The sequence below is a fragment of the Lontra canadensis genome, unplaced genomic scaffold (genome assembly GCF_010015895.1).
Source record: "Lontra canadensis isolate GAN:19392208 unplaced genomic scaffold, GSC_riverotter_1.0 scaffold9, whole genome shotgun sequence".
NCBI lineage: Eukaryota > Metazoa > Chordata > Mammalia > Carnivora > Mustelidae > Lontra > Lontra canadensis.
The window spans coordinates 1602171-1623505 of record NW_022631003.1 but is presented as its reverse complement, the minus strand read 5'-3'; the positions used below and the strand labels follow the sequence as shown (position 1 = coordinate 1623505).

General features: G+C 34.9%; 1 protein-coding gene across 15 annotated transcripts in view; it reads right to left on the bottom strand.

The window, feature by feature from the left end:
• Positions 1-21335, bottom strand: part of PPFIA2 (PTPRF interacting protein alpha 2) — a 483812-nt gene that overhangs the window by 387334 nt on the left and 75143 nt on the right. For 10 of the 15 annotated variants that reach the window (XM_032854666.1, XM_032854670.1, XM_032854668.1 and 7 more), the window contains one exon: positions 11671-11724. The exons of the other annotated variants lie outside the window; for them this stretch is intronic. In XM_032854666.1, the coding sequence (XP_032710557.1) occupies positions 11671-11724 (54 nt within the window). The remainder of the gene's footprint in view (positions 1-11670; positions 11725-21335) is intronic. 15 annotated transcript variants of the gene reach the window in all.

The window sequence follows — 21335 nt, the reverse complement described above, 5'->3', positions numbered from 1 at the left end:
CTGTCTGCCCCTCTGCCTACTTGTGATCTCTCTCTCTCTCCATCAAATAAATAAATAAAATCTTTAAAAAGAAAAAAAAACTAATTTAAAATTAATTTACAAAGACTATTGTTTCAACTTCTCCAGTTAAAATATAGCATACAATCTAAGCCAGTTCTTTGCAATGATCCCACATTATTTAATGAAGACTTTCCTTTTTATAACAATTATAGTTGTGAACACTAACAGGGGATTTGCAGGTACAATGCATTATCTGAAGTATTCTGTGTGTAGTAACTCATTATATATAACCACCCTGTGAAAGAGATTCTATTTTTACCCTCATCATACAGTTTAGGAAACTGAGGCACAAGGAAGTAAACAACTTGGTCAAGATTACATATATACTTAGTAAGAGGCAGAGCCAAAGATCAAATTGAGGCCACTTTCCAGAGCCCACACTCCTAAATCATTATATATTATGATATTTTTCATGGATCACAAAACAATTCAAATATAGATTTACATAAAATGTAATTGTATACTACATTGTATATATATTTAAAATTTATTTTTTGTAAATTACAGTCTAAGCAGCACCTATATATATATACTTGGTATGTATTATTATGGAAACTTTCCTACCAGTTAACTTTTCTCATCTTTGTGGGACATACAAAATGTTAACCTTTCTAAGTCAACAAGTCTCTCTAGCACATTTATGCTATAGTGTTCTGTGTTCACTCTTCTCTATCCTACTTTCCATTCTTATCTTCCCCTCAAACTTTTCACTGTGCCTTCTGAAACCTTTGTTTTACAGTATACAAAACTTTCCTGTGTATTTCATCACTTTGTTGAAGGAGACTACCATCACTTTATCTTAACTGAATTTATATAGCTTCATGGGTAGCACTAACATGACTGTGTTCATCATTTCATAGCTCACTTCAGAAGGTAAAGTCTGCACCTTTCTGAAAGCCATTAGAATTTCCAATCCATTACCCCTCCAGTATCAAGTAAGATCATCTCTACTTTGAGACCCACACCATCTCACTATTTCTTCCCCACTTCACCATTCCTTGTCATTAATAGCTATAAATGACATTCTTTTTCCACAATATAAATGACTTTATTTAATGAGCTGAATTCAATTTAAATGAGTAACTGCATACAAGTAACAGATCTGAATAAATAACAACTTCATTTTTCATCCATCCTTGCCATTAAATATGCTTTGCCATATATTACCTCGCCATGACTGACTGCTTTAGCTTGAGCTATTCATAGCTTTCTGGTCACTTACAGTTGTAAAAATAAGTTTTATTTTAGATTTTAAGACTGTTTCAGGTTAAGAAATTCTAATACAGGGAGCCTGGGTGGCTCAGTGGGTTAAGCCACTGCCTTCGGCTCAGGTCATGATCTCAGGGTCCTGGGATCGAGTCCCGCATCGGGCTCTCTGCTTAGCGGGGGAGCCTGCTTCCCTCTCTCTCTCTCTCTCTCTCTGCCTGCCTCTCCGTCTACTTGTGATCTCTCTCTGTCAAATAAATAAATAAAATCTTTTAAAAAAAAAAAAAAAAAAGAAATTCTAATACAGCCCTGTATCAAAACTTTAGTTTCTTATTCAACTCAAAGTTTCCCGGTCATTCCAACTTAGGACTGAGGAACTTGTATTGGGAAGAGGTAAATGATTTTTTTTTCTCAGATTGGAAGCAAATATCTAATTCATTGATTATGCATGTCTCCATATTCCAAGATTCACATTAATTTCTTTCTCTTACTTTAAATCTATTCCATGGAACCATCTGCTGATTTAGCTGCTGAATAAATATCCATGTGCTGATTTAGCTGCTGAATAAATATCCAAACATGGAGATACCACTGGCTTCTTCTTTGAGTCATTGCTTTGGTTCACCTTCATCTGATTTAGAAGAGGCACACCCTTCTCTCTTTCAGAGGCTGAAAACCTGCAGCCCTCCCTACAGTTGAAGGCTCAAGGTGATAATTCACAGTGGCAGGACTGATATTACTTTATTACTTAGTAAGTCTTTGGTGAGTATGTCTAGCACTTCTCCACACAATGTGAGGATATTTATCACCAATGGTACTATGGTTCAGAGCTTTAAATAGTATCTTGAATCAACAATGGAACTTTCATTTTTATCTTTCATTCTCCACTTTTGTTTTTTGCCTCCCTTATTTACTGAAGTTTCTAATACAGTTTCACTGTTTTACCCTCTGAAGACCCTTTACCATTATCATTCTTGTTTCATTAATTTGTTCATTAAATATTTATGTAGGCCCACTATGTTCAAAGCATTGCAAATACAGCTGTAATCCAGACAGAAAAATCCTCCCCTCAAGGGACTTATATATAGTGATACTAAGCAAGGTAAATAAATGAGATATACAGTATCCAAAATATATCCTTCTCATTTTTTATTACTGTTATTTTTCCCAGTGGCCAATATTTGAATTTATCCATGAGTTCTACTGCTTTGTAAGGTTTTAATTCTCTGCTATTTTAGTTCTTACTACCATTACCATAGTCTCAAATACACCTGTATAATCTCATTTTAGAATTACTATAACATTCTTAATCTCTTCCTCCATTCAGTATTCTAGTTATCATTTTAAACACATAAATGTAATCATATAAATAAGGTACTTAAAACATATTCTCATTCATTCATTCATTCAGCAAATATATATTGAGGAAATATAACCGGTTTTTATTTCTAGATCTTTGGCTAAAATAGTGAACATGAGAGGCAAAGACACTTACCATACAGAGTTTATATTTTAGTAGAAGAACACAAACAGTAAACACATAGGAGCAAGAAAACAATATAGGTGCTCATAGATAACCTCTCTATTAAAAAAGCATTTTAACAGAAACCTAAAGAAAATGGGGGTATATCGGGAGGGAACATGGCAAGCAGAAGGAATAATAGCAAGTCCCTGCACAGGTAAAGGGTAGCAAATTGTTAGTACAACCGAAATGGAATGAGATATGGAAAAATAAAAAGGTAGAGGAGTTCCTAGAGGTACTGTAATAAGAGAAGTCATGAAGGGTCTTAGAAATGATTCCATTGGGTCTGGGAATTTTATTCTGATGGGAAGCCAACAATGATGTAAGCCTAGATGTGACATGATCTGAATTTAAGAAATTTATCCTGCTTAGTTCACTGAGCATATGCATGTGAGAAAGGATGGTGGCTTTGACCAGGCTGATAGTTTTGTGGGGTTAGCAAGGATTGGCTGGATTCTAGATAAACTATGAAGGCAGAACCTATAAAATGACTCTGAATCTTGATTTTTTTAATTAGTAGCTATGAACTGACATGGGGAAAACTGCAAGAAATTTGCAAAGTGACAGTGAAGATTAGAAGCTCAGTTTTTAACTTGCTATGCTTTAAATTCCTTTTTTGAATGTATAAGTGAATATGTTGGATACACAAGTCTGAAGTTCAGGGAAGTGATCCAGCCTCCAGATGTAAATTATTCAGTTCAGTTATTAGAGTCTAGATGACATTTAAACTGTAAAGTAGGTTAGGACTACCGAGAGACTGAATGGAGCAGGAAAGACTGCAGGGCCCACAGAAATGATCCATCCAACACTTGTCTCAGTTTCTTGGTGTCATCAGTTCCAGTGAGCATCATTCTCTCTGTACTTCACCCATTTCCATGACCACCTCTTATTAGCACCTGGACCTTATCAGCACCTGGAAATGTATGGTCCTAAAAGGTTCAAATCAAGCATCTTACTCCCTCACCACGATCTTCTATCCTTTTTCCTATACCCACTGCACATGTTTTTCAAGTTTATTGAAAACTCTGAATCCTCTATTCTATCAATCCCTTCCTATCTTCCTGCAATTCTAACTCATCGTAGATTAAGGGATTTTTGCTAATATTCTCAATTATCTTGTCCCATTGGCCTTCCATAGCAATGGTCTTGCAGAACAACATAAAATTAAAATGGTCGCAGGCATACCTCCCATACCTGAGATACAGAGCACAGCCGGAGGTAAAAGTAAACACACCTTTAAGTCACATAACCACTACAAATGCACTGCCAACAACCACAGGTGGACCCCTAACACTTTCCAGTGTTCCATCTGTGGTTTACATAGTTCGCCCATAATCCACAAAGGCTAGATAAATCTTCTCTATATTCCTGAGATACTTCATCCCATCATCTTTCCTGCTAACATCAGCTAATTAGATCCTTTACACTTTGTGGGGAAAACAGAAATCATTAAATGGAAACTTTCAATTTTTTAAGACCTCCATTTCTAAAAAGAATCCTTTCTTTCTCACTCATTTCACATTTGAAGACAATGTGCCCGTTCTCTATAATATACCCTGGAGTCCATCCTTTTTTGCCTCATCGTATGCTCTATCAATAAATTTGTTTTTCTTCAGTAAATTCTCTCTTTTTATGTACTTTCTATATGTTTCAACACACTCAACCTCATATCTTATATTGGCTATAATTCCCTCCCACCTCTTTCATAATCAAGCTCTTTTCTCCAGACACTGAATCCAATCCTTTTCTGCCATTTCATCTTTCAGGTCCCCAGAAATTTGATTCTAACTAAATTAACTCCACTAAAATTACTCTCACCTAGATAACCCCCTGATCTTCCTGTTGCTAAATAAAATGGGCACTCTTTCATCTTGAACACTCAATGACATCATGAAACTGCTAATAACCCTTTTTACCACCTTCTCTGGACCTTAGCATTTTTTATTCCTCACCTTCCTAGTATTTCTTCCTTGCCTTCTTTGGAGGCATACTCACCCTATGACCTTTCCCTTTCCTTTGATCTTCACTTAAGTGTTTTTTTCCTCTGAAATTTATTATGAGCGCTCTTATCTTCTCACTTGGAATACAATTTTTGAAGATGACATCATCAACTCCAACGGCTTCAATTACAAACTATTCTACATATCCAAATCAATGGCCAGAAATGAGATCTCACCTCATTGATTCCAAAAATCACTCATATATTCCCAACTCAGTCAGCTCAATTTAATGTGTCCAAAACTGAACTCATCATCCCCACTCCAAAAGTACTCTATCTCATGAGATTCTTGTCTTCATGTATGGAACTTTCATCCACTCAATTGCCAAACCAGAAAGTTCAAATTCAGCCTTGACTTCTCAGTAAGTCTCATTCTCTTCCCTCTAAACAAGCCTTTATTCTTGAGTAATCACTATGTCCTTATTATCTTATCCATCAGTCCATTCTTCTCCATTTTCACTGTCACTCTATAGGTTAATATTAATCATTCAGTGTGTTATTCAAAATGTTGATGTTCTCCTGAGATACTGCCTTCGATTAGTTTTATAATTCAGTGGAGTAGACATACGCACACGCACACACAGGTTGCAATTACCATTTTTATTATCTTTCTTTTGGATGACTGCAAGAGCCTTCACTTGCCTCCTTGCTTTAGACTGTTATCTAAATCACCTCCAAGTAGAGTCAAAAGAAAAAGAAAAGCCTTCTAAAGAAGAGAGCTGATCTCCTGTTTAAAGACTTTAATGGTTCCTCATTCTTAGTATAGAGAATAAATTCCTTCCATGAAATTTCTCATGTTCTTGCCCTGGCCTAACCTAGCCTTCTGTCTTTACCACTACCTCCCACACTCCAGTTTACTTCACACTCTAGCCACAGTAAGTTATTTTTTCATTTTTTGACCTATGCACACACTGTTTCCTCTGCTTAAAATGCCATGCCCCACTTTCCTCAGATGGCACACTTCAACTTATCCTATAATTATCAAGTTAGACAATATTTCTTTCTATTCACCTTTGATTCTCCAGCCCCCTTCATTCCCAACAATTGTATTATATGGATTGTCTCACATTTTGTTTACTTTACATTATAATTATTTTTGCCAACCTGTCTACTCCACTATATACTGCAAGATTCTGAAATGAGAAACTGTATTTTGATTCACTGCATTTCCAAAAATCTAAACAAATGTCTATCACATAGTGTACACTCAAATATACACTGAATTTTAAATAAACAAATAGAAGAATGAAAGTATATAATACAACAATATAAAGTCCAGGTCGAAAGAAATTATATTAGATCACAATTCAGATTTGCATTCTTTATTCCCTTATCTTATATAGCAAATAAATAGAACACTGGCATTTTTTGAGTAATCAAATTAAAATTGGTCTTGGAGACTTTTAAATTTTAAGACAATTTACAGTTTGAAAAATACATAACCTGGTCTAAGTAACACCCTCAGGAAAATAAATTTGTTTCAAATTCTATGGAGTATTTACCTAAATTGCTAAGAATCATCAGGAAGTCATTAAAATGAGAACAGAAAGTAAAAAATATGGACTGTACTACTCTGGTTCTTCAATGGGGAGAATGTTAACAGAGCTAGAAAATGTTCAGGACAGTGTACATAACAGACCCAAGGATGTGGATTGGATGTATGCAGTTATTCACCACACTTTAGAAATAAAGAGAACCATTAGCATTTGGATGAAGGAAAAAGAACAATTAAAAGCACTAAGTTCTGTAAGAAGCAAACTTATAGATCTTCTTACTCTGAGATAACAAACAGAAAAAGAGAGAAGGAGCTGCACAGTGCCAGTGGCATTATTGTTGTAAGTTGTGGATGGGGCAAACGAGGTAGGCTTCATTCAAACACTGGTAATAGCACTCTGAAATACCATGACACTTGAACCAATGTGTATGTTACACTGAGATATGTTCAGAAATGTGTTTCATGTGATCTAGGGTTTGTCCCACATTAGTCTTTGTTAAATTTTGCCCATGCTGACTCTTAAAGAGAATCAGAAATGATAAAGTAAACAGCTAATTAATACTCAGACATTTCTTTAAATAAAAGTACAAAGAAAAACGTTCCTCACTGTGAATTTTCGTCTGCATGGGTCTAGCATCATTAAACTTATGTTCTGTGGACAAGCTGAGCTACTAAATTCCAGCTGTAGACTTAGAACTAGACCACAGTCTGGGACAAATCCTGGCTGCTAACTGGGGTTGGCTAACACTCTGGCTCAGACGTGGGGCTCAAGACTTGACGGTGATCTATCACAGTAGTGGTTCCACATGGACCTACAAACCCACAGCTCTCCAGATAACAAGTACAGCTAATACACCTGACTAGGAATGTTTATGCTTTGTGCCCTAGTCTTCAGCATCCAAAACTCTCTTGGCTATCTAAAGCTGCACTCTTTAGATCTTATCCTGGCCTTCTAAATGTTGGCTGAAAAGGGATTACCTAGGATACCCCTGATTCCTTAAGGTTCACCAGTTTTTTACATTTCAATATTATCATTTAAAATTTAAAACACCATGAATAGATGTTGTACCTTGACAAATACCTAATCTGTATCTATTGTAATCATCATACTGTTCTTATCTTTTCTTTTATTAATGTGGTATATCATGTTGATTGATTTGCAAATACTGAACCATCCTTGCAAACCCAGGAATAAGTCTCACTTGACTGTGGCGAATGATTTTTTTTTTTTTAATGTGTTCTTGGATTCAGTTTGCTAGTATTTTATAAAAAATTTTTTCATCGATGTTAATCAGGGATATTGGCCTGAAGTTCTCTTTTTTAGTGGAGTTTTATCTGGTTTTGGTATCAGGATAATGCTGGCCCCACAGCATGAGTGGAAGTTTTCCCACTATTTCTATTTTTTGGAATAGTTTGAGAATCGGTATTAACTCTTCTGCAAATGTTTGGTAGAATTTGTCTGTGAAACTATCTGGCCCTAGACTTTTGCTTATTGGTAGATTTTTGATTACTGATTCAATTTTGTTGCTGGTTATTGGTCTGTTCAAGTTTTCTATTTCTGCCATTTTCATTTTGGTAGTTTCTAAGTTTCTAGGAATTTATCCATTTCTTTTGGGTTGTCCAATTTGTTGACATGTAGTTTTTCATAACACTTTCTTATGACTGTATTTCTGTGATACTGGTTGTTCTTTATCCTCTCTCATTTGTGATTTTCTTTATTCGGTTCCTTTTTCTTTAAGTCTGGACAGATGCTTACCAATTTTATTAATATTTTCAAAGAACTAGTTCCTAGTTTCATTAATCTATTTTTTTAGTTTCTATATCATTTATTTCTGCTCTAATCTTTACTATTTCCTTCCTTCTTCTAGCTTTAGACTTTATTTGTTGTTCCTTTTCTAGCTTCCTTAGGTGTAATGTTAAATTGCTTGTCTGAGATATTTCTTGCTTAAGGTAGGCCTGTACTGCTATATACATCTTAATGTATACAGAAGCATTAACTACAATAACCAAATTATGGAAATAGCCCAAGTGTCCATCTACTGATGAATGGATAAAGATGTGGGATACACATACACACACATACCCAGGAATATTACTCAGCCATAAAGAATAATGAAATCTTGCAATTTGTAACAATGTGGATGGGGCTAGATAGTATTATGCTAAGCAAAATAAGGCAGTCAGAGAAAGACAAGTATCATATGGTTTCATTCAGACATAGAATTTAAGAAATAAAACAGATGAGCAAAGGGAAAAAGAATGAAAGAGAGGCAAACCAAGAAACAGACTCTTAACTACAGAGAACAAACTGATGATTACCAGGTGGAGGTGGGGGGGGGAATGGGTTAAATAGGTGATGGGGGTTAAGGAGTGTACTTGTAAGCACTGGGCGTTGTATGTAAGTGTGAAATCATTATACTGTACACTTGAAATTAATACAACACTCTGTTAACTAATTGGAATTTAAATAAAAATTTAAGAAAAGGAATTAAAACACTATGGCAAATGGTATACAAAAAAGCATTAATTTAACTTAATGCTATTTTTACCCTTTAGAAATTAATTATTTTCTTTCACTCAATTTTTATATGTAAATATATGCTGTAATTTTACACTGGAAGTTAACTTGTGATCCAATTTTTGTAAATAAAAAACACATGCTAAATGTAAACTATGTCTGACATAATTTTTCAAAGATAGTTCTAAGGCAATATTAAACTGATAATATTTTTCTTAATGATGGAAAAGCTTTTTTCTAAGATGACTGTGATTTAGAAAAATCTGCAAATTCTACCTACTGAACCAATTAATTTTCAGTTTCTGAATTAAGAAAAAAATCCTTCCTGTAATCCTTCTCAGAAGAAGAAAGTCATCAAAAAACTTGAAATTGCCTCTGAAAATCATGAACGAATGATTCTCCCATTCACTATTAGTACTGAACTGAGACTACTTGAGTTTTCAAAAAAACTAGCTAACATTTATTGTTAAAAATATTAATGTAAACTATATTCTTGGAGTTCTTCAAATTTATTCTTACCAGGTATACAAATTTATTTATAATGACATTTGCAAATGTACACAACTTTTTGCACATGTATGCTATATAAAATACAAATTTCACTTTTTTCTCATCCTTCAGAAATAATATATGTGTACCCACAGAAAAAAAATGGATTTTTTAAGTATACCACTTACACCCCTGAGATCTATGTTATACTGGTAAAGAAATTATTTCACAGCTATGCATCATTGTGGTGGCATTCTGAGATGCCATTCCTTCAGCACTTTATATATTCTGTATAATGAGGGGGAAAATATAAGACTTTGAATTTCTTATCAATAAAATTTCATCACAGAATGGTTTTACTAATATAAAAAACATTTGTACAAAAGACATAACTGTAGAAATGGACAATAGTACTTAGATGATCTATCATAAAGATATTTTTTAAAGAATGGAAAAATTATAAACAATTTCAAGTGGATTTAGGTTATAATTAATGTAATCTGACTTTAAGTTTTCTAGCTGGGGGGCAAAAACAATAGTTTCATTCAAAGTCTTATTCTTAATTGTCTGAAGTGACACTAGATCCTATTACCATTTCATTTCTATTCAACTGCTTTATGTAAGCTTTATATGGGACTAAAAAATGATTTTATTACACAGTTTCTCAAGTAATATGTTCTAGACAGCTCCTTGACAATGGGGAGTACTAAATTTATGTGTACTGTTAACTCCCTAATTAGACTGCCTAAGCTCATGTAGGTAAAAAATAAGCACAGTCTGAATTTCAGAAAATGAAAACAGCAGTATAAAATATCCAACATCATGGCAGGACATGGCCAAGAGAGAATCTCTATTTCACAATATTATAAACTACACACACATATACACACACACCCTTCACTTTTAGCTATTGGGAATGAATCTGATGAAGCTTGCCTTCTGTATACCATCTTTCCTTTCTGTGATCATTTTTCCTTTCAAGAAGCTTCTTTCAACAACTAGATTTTATGCCCACTCAATCTTCCATATTTGGAAGATGTTTTTTTGAAAGGATATGATTAACTTATTTTAATAGATAAATAATGAGTAAGATTTTTATCACCCCTTGCAGGAGAGAGGTATTTAATTTTTATTTGAACTAGGGACAAATTTCTAACTGTGGAATTCTTTTAGGAATCAGTGGTCAGGTGAGGGTGGGATTTTGAAGGAAACAGATTTACTCTTCTAATAAAAGTTGAATGCTATGTACAAATACCATACCAGGCAGGAGAGTGAAATTATATCACATAAGCAGTCACCTATACTACTAAAATATAGGACCAGCCGTAAATCCCGTCACAATATACTGGCAGGCTGACTTACATTTCATCTTACCTTATGCTGTAATATAATAGGGTCAAGGACTTCAGTTATCTGAAGACAATATATTTTTTCCCACATAAATTCAGACAATGAAATTAAAAGGAAGGGAAAGGACTAAAATATGTTGTTTGGCCTACTTCCGGAGAAATGTGATGATTAGACAACATCATGAAACATAGGAAGGAGACAGAAGAGATAGAGGTACATTGAAAGTTATCTTTTTAACATCTCCCTGATGTTTTAATGTGATTATGGACTTCACCTAGATATCTCAATGAAGTATACCTAAAATTGATAACATTGGGTTCTGTGTGTTCAGCATTAAACCTCACAGTGCTAAGTGAAAAGCAAATAGTGATAAAAATTTATGCAATGACTCTCTGTTGAAACTGAATCTTATTACTTTAGATATACACTGTGAACTCATATTTGTACCTCAAACATGAAATCACGTTATCTTAGTCAATATCTTCTGAAAGCAGATACCACAGAAAGAAAGATGTTCCAATACTAGACCATTAATCCTTCTTATTGCTTAAAAACAATAATCCTTTAAAATTTCAGAACACTTTCTCTAATTTTCTAAAAGCTCCCCGGATAAAGTAGAAAAGAAATAGCAATATCAAGAATCAATACTGTTGAGATAAAGGGCTAATAAAATAATTTTTCTCAGTAACTAGAAAATATATTATAACCCAAGCATACATTCATATCTAGAATGGTAAACCCTCACCTTCCAAAAGTTTTGGTGTAGCCCATAGGACATGAAGTATTGACATATTCTAATGAAGATTTTATTCTTATCTTAGAGTCAATACACGGAGATGAATTTTATGAAATACTGAAACTTTTTAAAACACCAAACAATACCCCAAATCAAGTTCACTTTTGTATTAATTACTATAATAGCTCTATTTCAAAAAATATCTATATGACAAATTGTATACAAGTAACTGATGATCTGGTGTATACATAATTCAATTTGCCAATAGTTAAATTTAATGAAGAATCTAACTTACCGGCGGATCAGCCCCCTTAGAACCAGTCAGCCCTCCTGTTAGGGATTCGATATCCTGAAAAGGGGAGAGGTGTTGATTGTAAAATGCCACTCAACAGCATGGAGAATTTCCCAGTCCCATAGTGTCATATTTTATTTAGCTACGAAGTTAGGGCACATAGCTACATTTGTTTGCTTTGTTTTATTTTCAGACAACCTTGCACACTACAACACTATACAAATAGTCTATATCTAAAAATCTAGATATTTTCCCTACTTCTGTGGCATCTGTAAAAAAAATAAAATGTAAACAGACTAATTATTCTTGATATACGCAAAAATCGCTCTAGGTAGGAAAGCAGTTTTTTTCTCTAAGGAGTTGAAGTGAGGACATAACAGAAAAAAGAAATTTTAATAAAAACTGCAATTTAACATGTTATTTGTAAGAATATAAATCCCATGAAAAATGATTACCCTATAAAATTTTTAATCATCTGTAGCCCACTCTATTATTGTACTTAAAAGATAAAAATATAAACAGACATGGGTAGATTAGCTATTCTTTTACAAGGTTTGATTTCTAATCTTGAATCAGTAACTACAGAAGAGCATTCCTGAGTAATGACAATTGTCAAATGTATCATAAACAGAGAAACGGGTGAGGCTGTGACAAACTGGAGAGCATATGCCCCGTTTACAGGTACACATAGAGCTTAGCCAAAACTGTCTGCTCAGTGGCTGTGGGACGAGTCTGCAGCTACACTGAAGAGTTGTACTTCTTGACAAAAAAGTTTCTTTCTTGTGACCCTGGTCACTTATCTGTTTGCATCTTTTTCACAGGATAGGATGAGGAACCTGGGAAATACAGCTGTAGTAAGAAGTCAGAGATGAGAGAGAACTGAGTCAAGACTGAGGGAAGAGAAAATTAAATGCCTATGACCAGAGAAACAGAAAAAATACCTTTACATCATTAGGAAGATTTATGCTACAAATTCATTTGGGACTTAATCACATCATTGTTTCCCTGGTGTCTCAAAATCAGGGAATCTTAACAAAAAACACAGGGCTGAAATGAGCATGTGAAGGCAACATTAAAAGCAGGACAGGGGAGAAGGAAGGAATAAATGATGTGATGAAAGTTTCCATTGGAAAAGGCTGACTTCAAGCAAGAACTTAATGGGTGATGAATTTCTGTATGCATATTTTATCAAGGGCCATAAATGATAAGGCAACCATAAGGAATACTTGCCAAGAAAATTGTTATCTGCACTGGAACAAATATATTGTACATAATGTTTTTCCCTATTCAGCATCCCTTTGAGGAACTTCTTCCTCTCCCTCACTCTAGCGCCAAAAGAGGCTTACAAAAATTGCTTCAAATTGCTTCCAAATTCTTATGGAAAATTAAGGTAATATGGATTTGGGAAGATATAATGGTAGGGTCCATGCCCTTGATTCTATCATTTGAGCGACTTCTGAAACTAGATGTTCTCCCCACCTGCAACTTTAAGATAAGTTTCTGGCTCTCAAAACAGAAAGATCCTAATTAATATGACTGCATTATTGTTAAGTCTATTTGTAAAAGGCTCTCCCTCTCCATCTTGTTGAAATTCTTTATTTTAGCACCATGCACACCATGAACAATCAAATCACCTAAATTATTTGATCTAACATGTTCTTTAACATTCCTGTTAAATCATCTAAGTAATCTTAATGCCCTTATATAATAAAACCAAAGTGTGAAACATATTTATAAACTCACAAGCATTTTTTAATCCAAAGGTAAACTATAATTTTTAAACCTGTTTTAGAATTTCATGTAATGAACTGACAACATAAGGTAGTAAAGTGGCTGAAACACTAGATCAAGAGAAAATAAAGCATAATCACTGCACCGTTTGAAAATACACCAGTTATGACCATGACAAAAAACAAAGTTCTATTCATACAAAAAGTGATTTCCAAGTACATTTAAAATGAAAGAAAATAATGTTAAGTATATTTTGAGTTAATATATTCCTTTCTAAATATAAAGACTTTATATAAAAGTACATTAAAGAGAAACACTTCTAATGTCATTAACAGAGAGACAACAGAGAAATTGATTCAGATTAAAAGCACTTTATCCATTTCTTTATGCATTGTCGTATTTTTCAAGTCATATCATAAAGATTTCTTACTATCATATATATATGAAGATTTACTGCTATCTTAGATAAATTGAATCAATTTTCAGATTCCTAAAACTTTAAGCCTTTTGTGACAGTTACCACCCTGCGAAAAATAAAGCAAAAGTAGAATTTAGAAGATGAATGCAAAAGGCATTGACAGTCACGATTTTTTAACATGCTGAATTAAAGCAAACTAGGAACTCATGGCTCTAAACAGAGTACAGATGTACATTCTTATTCTGGTTATTCATTTAAATGAAAAATGATTTTTTGAGCTCATATGCTATTTTGAGTATAAGTTGAAAAAAAGCGTCCTACTTGGATGGATGCCCAAATTAAACACAGCTTATCTATCACTTGATGCAAAAATAAACTTTTCAGGTGTGAATAATGAGCGTAAGTGTTCATGAATGCATTTATGTTGTAAAATTAATAGGTGAAATAAATAAATCTTTTGAGGAACACTACACATAACTAAAAGTCAGTCAATTTTTTGATGTTTGCTGAATATTTTTTCTGCAAATATTACTGAAATTCTTAACAAATCCATCTATCTTGTTATTTAGGTATCTTTTTATGGAGAGAACAACAAAAATATATCAAGAAGTAAAAATATCAATTTCCTAGAAAGTTTATTAGTTATTATAATAATGTTTGACTAAAACATTCAAAATAAACTGATTTTTTTAATTAGGTTACAGAATTTAACTATATTATGTACCATGTTCATTTAGATTTAATAGCTTCATTTAGATCTAATAGTTCATTTAGATCTAATAAAATATCTATTACTTGAAGTACATAGTAAGTACTATGTACCAGGTAAAATGCCTTATAAACATTAACATTATTACAGCCTTATAGAGTACTTATTTCTTTTCTCACTTAAGAAGTTAAAAAGTTGGGGCGCCTGGGTGGCTCAGTCATTATGTGGCTGCCTTCAGCTCAGTCATGATCCCAGGGTCCTGGGATGGAGCCCGGCATCGGGCTCCCTGCTCAGGGGGAAGCCTGCTTTTCCCACTCCTACATCCCCTGCTTGTGCTCCTGATGTGTCTCTCTCTGTTGAATAAACAAATAAGAATCTTAAAAAAAAAAAAAAAAAAGGAAGAAGAAGAAGTTAAAGAGTTTACATAACTGACCCAGTCTCATATAGCTATTAGGAAGTGGTATTACAAAACACATTTGAATGACTGCAAACTTGAATTTATTTAATACCAGTTTTAGGGGAATAGCTTTACCCTGGCATTCTGGTTACCTTGAACATATCCACATGGACCATAAAGGCAGAGGTAAACAGTAGGCTGGGCTACATCTTGGTGGAATGTTCTGTCAGCCTCCTAAGAACAGAACAAGGTAGGCAGTCTTACAAAGAGCTTTCATCCAGCTGCATCTCATTCACCTCTCTGGCACCAATGAGGCATGGAACTTTCCTCCTCACTCTTCCCCACCCTAGATCCCATCTGCACGCAGTAAAACTGCTTAGGTGCACTATGGAGCTAGCTCCTCCCCAGTAACCTCTCCCTCCTTGTTGTCTGTCACCTGGTCCATCCAATTTCGTGTCATCCTGTGGGACTAGGGTCCAGGCCAGTACTAGAGTGAGGCATCTGATGACATGTCTAGGGTATACAATTTAGGGAGGCATTAATTATGAGGGTCACACAAGTGCTGATCCTGCATTTGCAGGATCCTGACAATGGGTGCCTCCTTAAATTTTGTCCCTTAGGCACCTTATTTTCAGAATCCAATAGGAATAGGACTGGCATTTGTACAATCCTAGGAGTGAGTGACTCCTCAAATGTTGTGCCCTAAGCACCCTACTTGTCTCACCTAGCCCTACCACTGCTGGGGATATGGAGAGTGGACACCACGGTGACTCTGTTTATGTTGCATATGTAATACACTCTTTGAATCCATTTAACTCATTGCTCCTCAGTTCAATTTATAAAAGTATGCCAAACGAACCAATACCTGCCCACATGCTACTGCTCAGGTACTATTGCTGCTTACTACCACTATTACATAGCCTCCATTACATATGTTGCCATCATCTACACAGAACAAAATAGAATAGGATCCTTTTTTTTTTTTTTAAAGATTTTATTCATTTATTTGAAGAGAGAGTAAGAGAACATAAGCAGGCAGAGAGGGAGAAAGAGAGGAAGAAGCAGACTTCCCACTGAGCAGGGAGCCCCACATGGGGCTCCATCCGAAGATCCCAGGACCATGACCTGAGCCTAAGGCAGACGCTTAACTGACTGAGCAACACAGGTGCTCCTAAACTAGGATCCGTAACTACGTAAACAACTTTATCTCTTAAAAAAAAGTTAGGGTAATGGAAGTTTCACTTATTCTTCAGGGTATCAAACAGCTAAGTAAGGCTATTAGCCAGTCCTTGACGCAAGCTGTGTGAAGGCAGCCTCGTCTAATGTGGGAAAGCTCTGCTCCTTGGTAAGCCAAAGCTGGCTCATGAATCAGACGTCTCAAGTCTTGGGAAGGTTAAGCTGCAAGTGCAGTGACTAGTGTCAGAGCTCTAAGTAGAAGGAGATCTGAGGGCAACGGGGACCTTGGGTTATCACATTAGGAGAGGTTTAAAATAAACTCCACATTGCGCATCACTGATGCTGTTGGTTGCCCAGCTGTGCCCCCCTCCCCACCATCCCCTACTGCAACAGTTAACAGAATTTTTCCCTTGACAGACACTTTCAATAATGGAGCTTAGGGATTAATCATGTGGTTTTCAATGCAAGTCATTAAGTTTGATGTTTAAGTCTTAATTTCCCCACATGGAAGTAGGGGGAAAAAAAGAGGATATTGGGATTGAAGTCTCCCTCAGGGCTATTTGCTGTATCCTTATTTTTATACTTAAAGAGTAGAATTAGCCAGTTATGGTCAAGGAAAAGATGTTAAAACAGACTGTGTAGCAAATAGATTAAAAATAAAGAAAATAAAATTTTAAGAGTCCATTGAGTCTAACATTGTTCATGCCTTAAGACACAGAATATCTTGAAATCTGAGAGTTACATTTAAAGTTAATACCAAGTTTCAAGTTTTACATTTCTAAAAAGCCACTTTATATTATAAAAATACTTAAAACACTACAATATTGTTATTAGTTACTGATATTTTAAAATTTGGTTTATATATATTTAAAGTTTGGGAATATTTTAAGAATGCTTTTGGGGAAAGTGATTCAATTTGAATTTAGAGTACATTTAGTACATTAAAATAGCCTATCAAAAATATATCAGTACAGTGAAATCAAGCAATATATATCAACCACTTTTACTGAATGATTATATTTAAAATTTGCTCCAAGGTATTTAAAAACATTTGATAAGGTATTTTATGTTTGTAGAGAAGTTTACAAAGTTCATATATTCAAAATACTAAAATTAAGCATTTTTCTCCCATCCTTATACAGAAAAATTCCTCAAAATTCCTCAAAAAATTCCTCATCTCCCACTCTTTCTTCATGCAGCTTTTGTCCCCACTGTATCACAGCAATCTTATCAAGGTTGCCAATGATATCCAAATGGCTAAATCAACTGTCAATGTTCCATCATCATTTTCTTTGATCTCTAAAGTACAATCAACAAAGCTGACTGCTCCATCTATCTTTCAATACTTTTTTTCGTGGCTTCCATTCAGTTTCACCCTCTATGTGATTTTATTTGTTAGCACTGATTTAAATATCATGTACGCTGATGAATTCTGAAAGTTTATCTTCAACTTCCAACTTATCCTCTGAGATCCTCACTGCCTACTCCAATATCCAGTTGGATGTATTATAGCCATAAAAAATTTCACAATGCAAAAATCAAACTTGATTTCCACCTCAACCTCCCTCCCACAAATTAAGTTCTTGTCCCAGTGCTCTCCATCTTGACATCACCATTCACCCAACTTCTCGGGTCCAAGTGCATCAGCAAATCCTTCCAATTCTATTTAAAATATGGCTTGAATTTGACTATTCCTTACCACATACATTCTTACCATGCTAATCCCTTGGACCACTATCAGTGAAATTTCTCCCTTGGACTAAAGGAAATAGCCTAACTCTTGTCTTTCCATCTGTCCTTGTCTCCCCTTCCCCCATATCTTCTCTACCCAGCAGCTGGAACTATCCATTCAAAATACAAGTTAGATCAGATTCTTCCCCAGATCCAAACTCCCTGATGGCTTCCCATTAATCTTAGAATAAAACAGAAACTTATTACCATGTCTTGCAATGCCTTAGTGATCTGGCCTTAGCCATCTCTCTGATATCATCCTTTTTCCATTATCCCACTTTCATGCCACCCAGTCACCTTGATCTCATTGCTGTTCCAGAAACAGTCCAAATAGGACTCCTATTGCAGGGTCAACTTTCACATATTTTTCATGCTGCTTAGGATGTTCAATCTCTAGATATCCTCAATCCCTCAGATCTCAGTTTAAATAGCAAAATCTCAGACAGACTTTCCCTATCTAAATCAGTGAAAAGTTCCATCTGGAAACAAATAGAAAACTCAAAAACATCATAAAAGAGCATTTAATAAAAGGATACTTTAGGGGTGCCTGGGTGGCTCAGTGGGTTAAGCCTCTGCCTTTGGCTCAGGTCATGATCTCAGGGTCCTGGGATCGATTCCCGCATCTAGCTCTCGGCTCAGCAGGAAGTCTGCTTCCCCCTATCTCTCTGCCTGCTTCTCTGCCTATTTGTGATCTCTCTCTGTGTGTATCAAATAAATAAATAAAATCTTTAGAAAAAAAAAAAAAAGGATACTTTAAAGAGGTATGGATGGTTCAGTGGATCCAGAATGGTAATGCACCAGGACTACTAACAGAAGTCTTAACCAATCCTAAGTCCAAAGAAGTAAGATAAAAGAACAATGTTGTCAAGAGTCCAACAAAGGATGAACACCTCTCATCATCTTCTAAAACAGTGCCACACAGTAGGAGCTCAATAAATACTTTTTGAATGGATGAGTAACTCAATAAAGCACATAATATCATTTTTATACATAAAAAAGCTAAAGCAGAGTATATAAATAATGAAGAATTTCTCATTTTTTATATAAATAAATTACTTTGAAAGATGGTTCAAGGCAATAGTGTTTGCACAACCAATCTTTTAGAATGCCTGAATGATTTGCCCAAGATCAAAAAGCTGGTAAATTCTGCAAAGAATCTCCGAATCCCAAGTGTTATACCCCCAAGCACCATGTACATTTTTTCCATTATACATTACTGATAAAACATCCTCCTAAAGGAAAAGGCACTCAATTCTGTATTATCTTATCTTAAGGCAATAAATTTCTATATTCCCAGGGTTTCTAGTTATAAGAAGGAAAATATACAAAATGATTTAATAGACATAAACAATACATAAAATTTATCTTCTGATGAAATACTGTCAATACTTCAAATTAAAGACCTGATGCCTTAATCATTGTACAGTGAATGCTTGAAAACTTTATCTAACCTATGTGGTTAGCCATAATAAATAGTTCAAATACATTGAACTACAAGTCAATAATGTTTTTATGTAACATCTTAGTGTGTAGGTTCACAGCACTGGGGAAGAGATACAGAAGAAGAAATTTCCTCAAAAAAAATCATTCAGTTTTTCACACAATGCTTAATGGAAACAATCTTCCATCACAGAACAGCATCTCCTTGAGGCAAGCATCCAAATAATGAAACTGAGTTTGTTAATGAGGCATCTTTCTCCTCTACCAGACTTAAGCTGTTAGTGTTTCCTTGGCAACTTTACAGGGTAAATTTCCTGGGAGGCAGAAAAGAAGCAGGGAACACACACAACCAATCTTATATATCTTCTTTCCTATGGAAGCCTGAAAGAGCCCTATTTAGTCATTCTTTAACATTAAAAAAAAAAAAGGAAAATATCTACATTTTTACTTTGAGCACAGTCTAGCCTGAATCTGAATTTTCTATGAGCCACACAATGAATTCTTTCATAAAACAATGATTGACTGAGGCACTGTGCTGAACATGAAGAGGATGATGACGAATAAGTCAAGGTCACAGCTTTCAAAGGTTTCAGAATCTAGTGGGGAGTCAGAATGACAGACAATTTAGTCGGTGTATGTATACTGTACACATAATAAGTGCAAGGCATCATATAGAATCAGGTGTATGGAATCTAGAGGCTATGACATGCTCTCTGACTTCAAGGATCTTTTCAGTCAAAGAGTATGTCAATCTCAGAGTCAAAGTAGATCTTTCAATCTAGCAACATGAGGAAGGATTCTGAGAAAAAAGGTGCTAAAATTACACTATATAGGTGTTAAGGAGATTTTTAGGGTGACAATAAGTTTGAGTATTTCATGTTGCCAGAATTGGTTTTGGTTTTGAATGCACACTGGGTAAGTTTTTCCTGACACCTTGGCTGGGTAACAATATAATTAACGCTTATTGAGCATTAACTATACCAGACACATTATAAAGCACTCTAATGCCTTATTAAAGAGCATCCTAGCTCTTTTAGCTGTTAGTTCCATAATTTTTAAGATAGAAGAGAGTCCTCAGGAGTTTATAGGACTTGACAAAATCATACAGCAATTAAGTGTTCAAATCTAAATAGGCTGACTCCAAAGGCAATAATTTCTAACAATTCTGCTCTTTTAAATAAGTGGAGGTGTGGGGGGAAAATGAGGACAATTTCTTGGCAAGACACACAGTGACTTGGGAGAAAACATACTTATTCAATATTTGTAGAAAGAATGAATGGCGCTGCAAGCAGAGTTTTCCTGAAGTGAAATGGATCATTTCTGATGGGAAAAAAGAATATCCTTGTTTGACCTATAGGTATGAGAATGAATACCACTGAATTTAGTAAAAAAGTAAAATTCCAAAGACTTTTGCCATATATTTTTAATTTCAAAGTATTATCCTCAAACTCACACCTAAACAAGAAATCTAATATGTTTCAAAGACATTACTGTACAGTATTACATGAAACAGGGTTTTCTGAAGAAAGTACCAATGAGATTAAAGGTTCTACCTTTTCCATGGAGTGCCTTCTTTGAAACGTTTTTCTTTATGAATTTTTTTGGGTGTTGCTTTCTTCTTGTCTATTCCCTTCCATATGGCTGATGATAAAGGAAATCTTTTGCTGAATCTTGACTCAGTCTCTATCAGCTCCTCTTTGCCAACTTTTACACACTGATGTATCCCTGTTATCTCAAACTCAGTATGTCCAAATCAGACATCATCTCCTCTCCTCCTCTCCCATTACTATGGTCAGATGCCTCCCATCCAATTTCTTCCTCTAGTGCTTATCTTGTTGGTACTTCCAGCAGTCAGTTGCCCAATCTTGATTTCAGAGGTTAATAAAGTTTTCCCTCACCCTCGTATCCATATACCAACCCAGTTAATTTTTCCTTCTAAAATATTAGTTCAACTCAATCTATCAACTACTTTTAATAACTACTGCATTCACTATCTTATTCAAAATCTCATTTTATCCCCCCCACCAAATATGCTGGTTTTACCAAAAGAGTGTATTTTTTGAGTT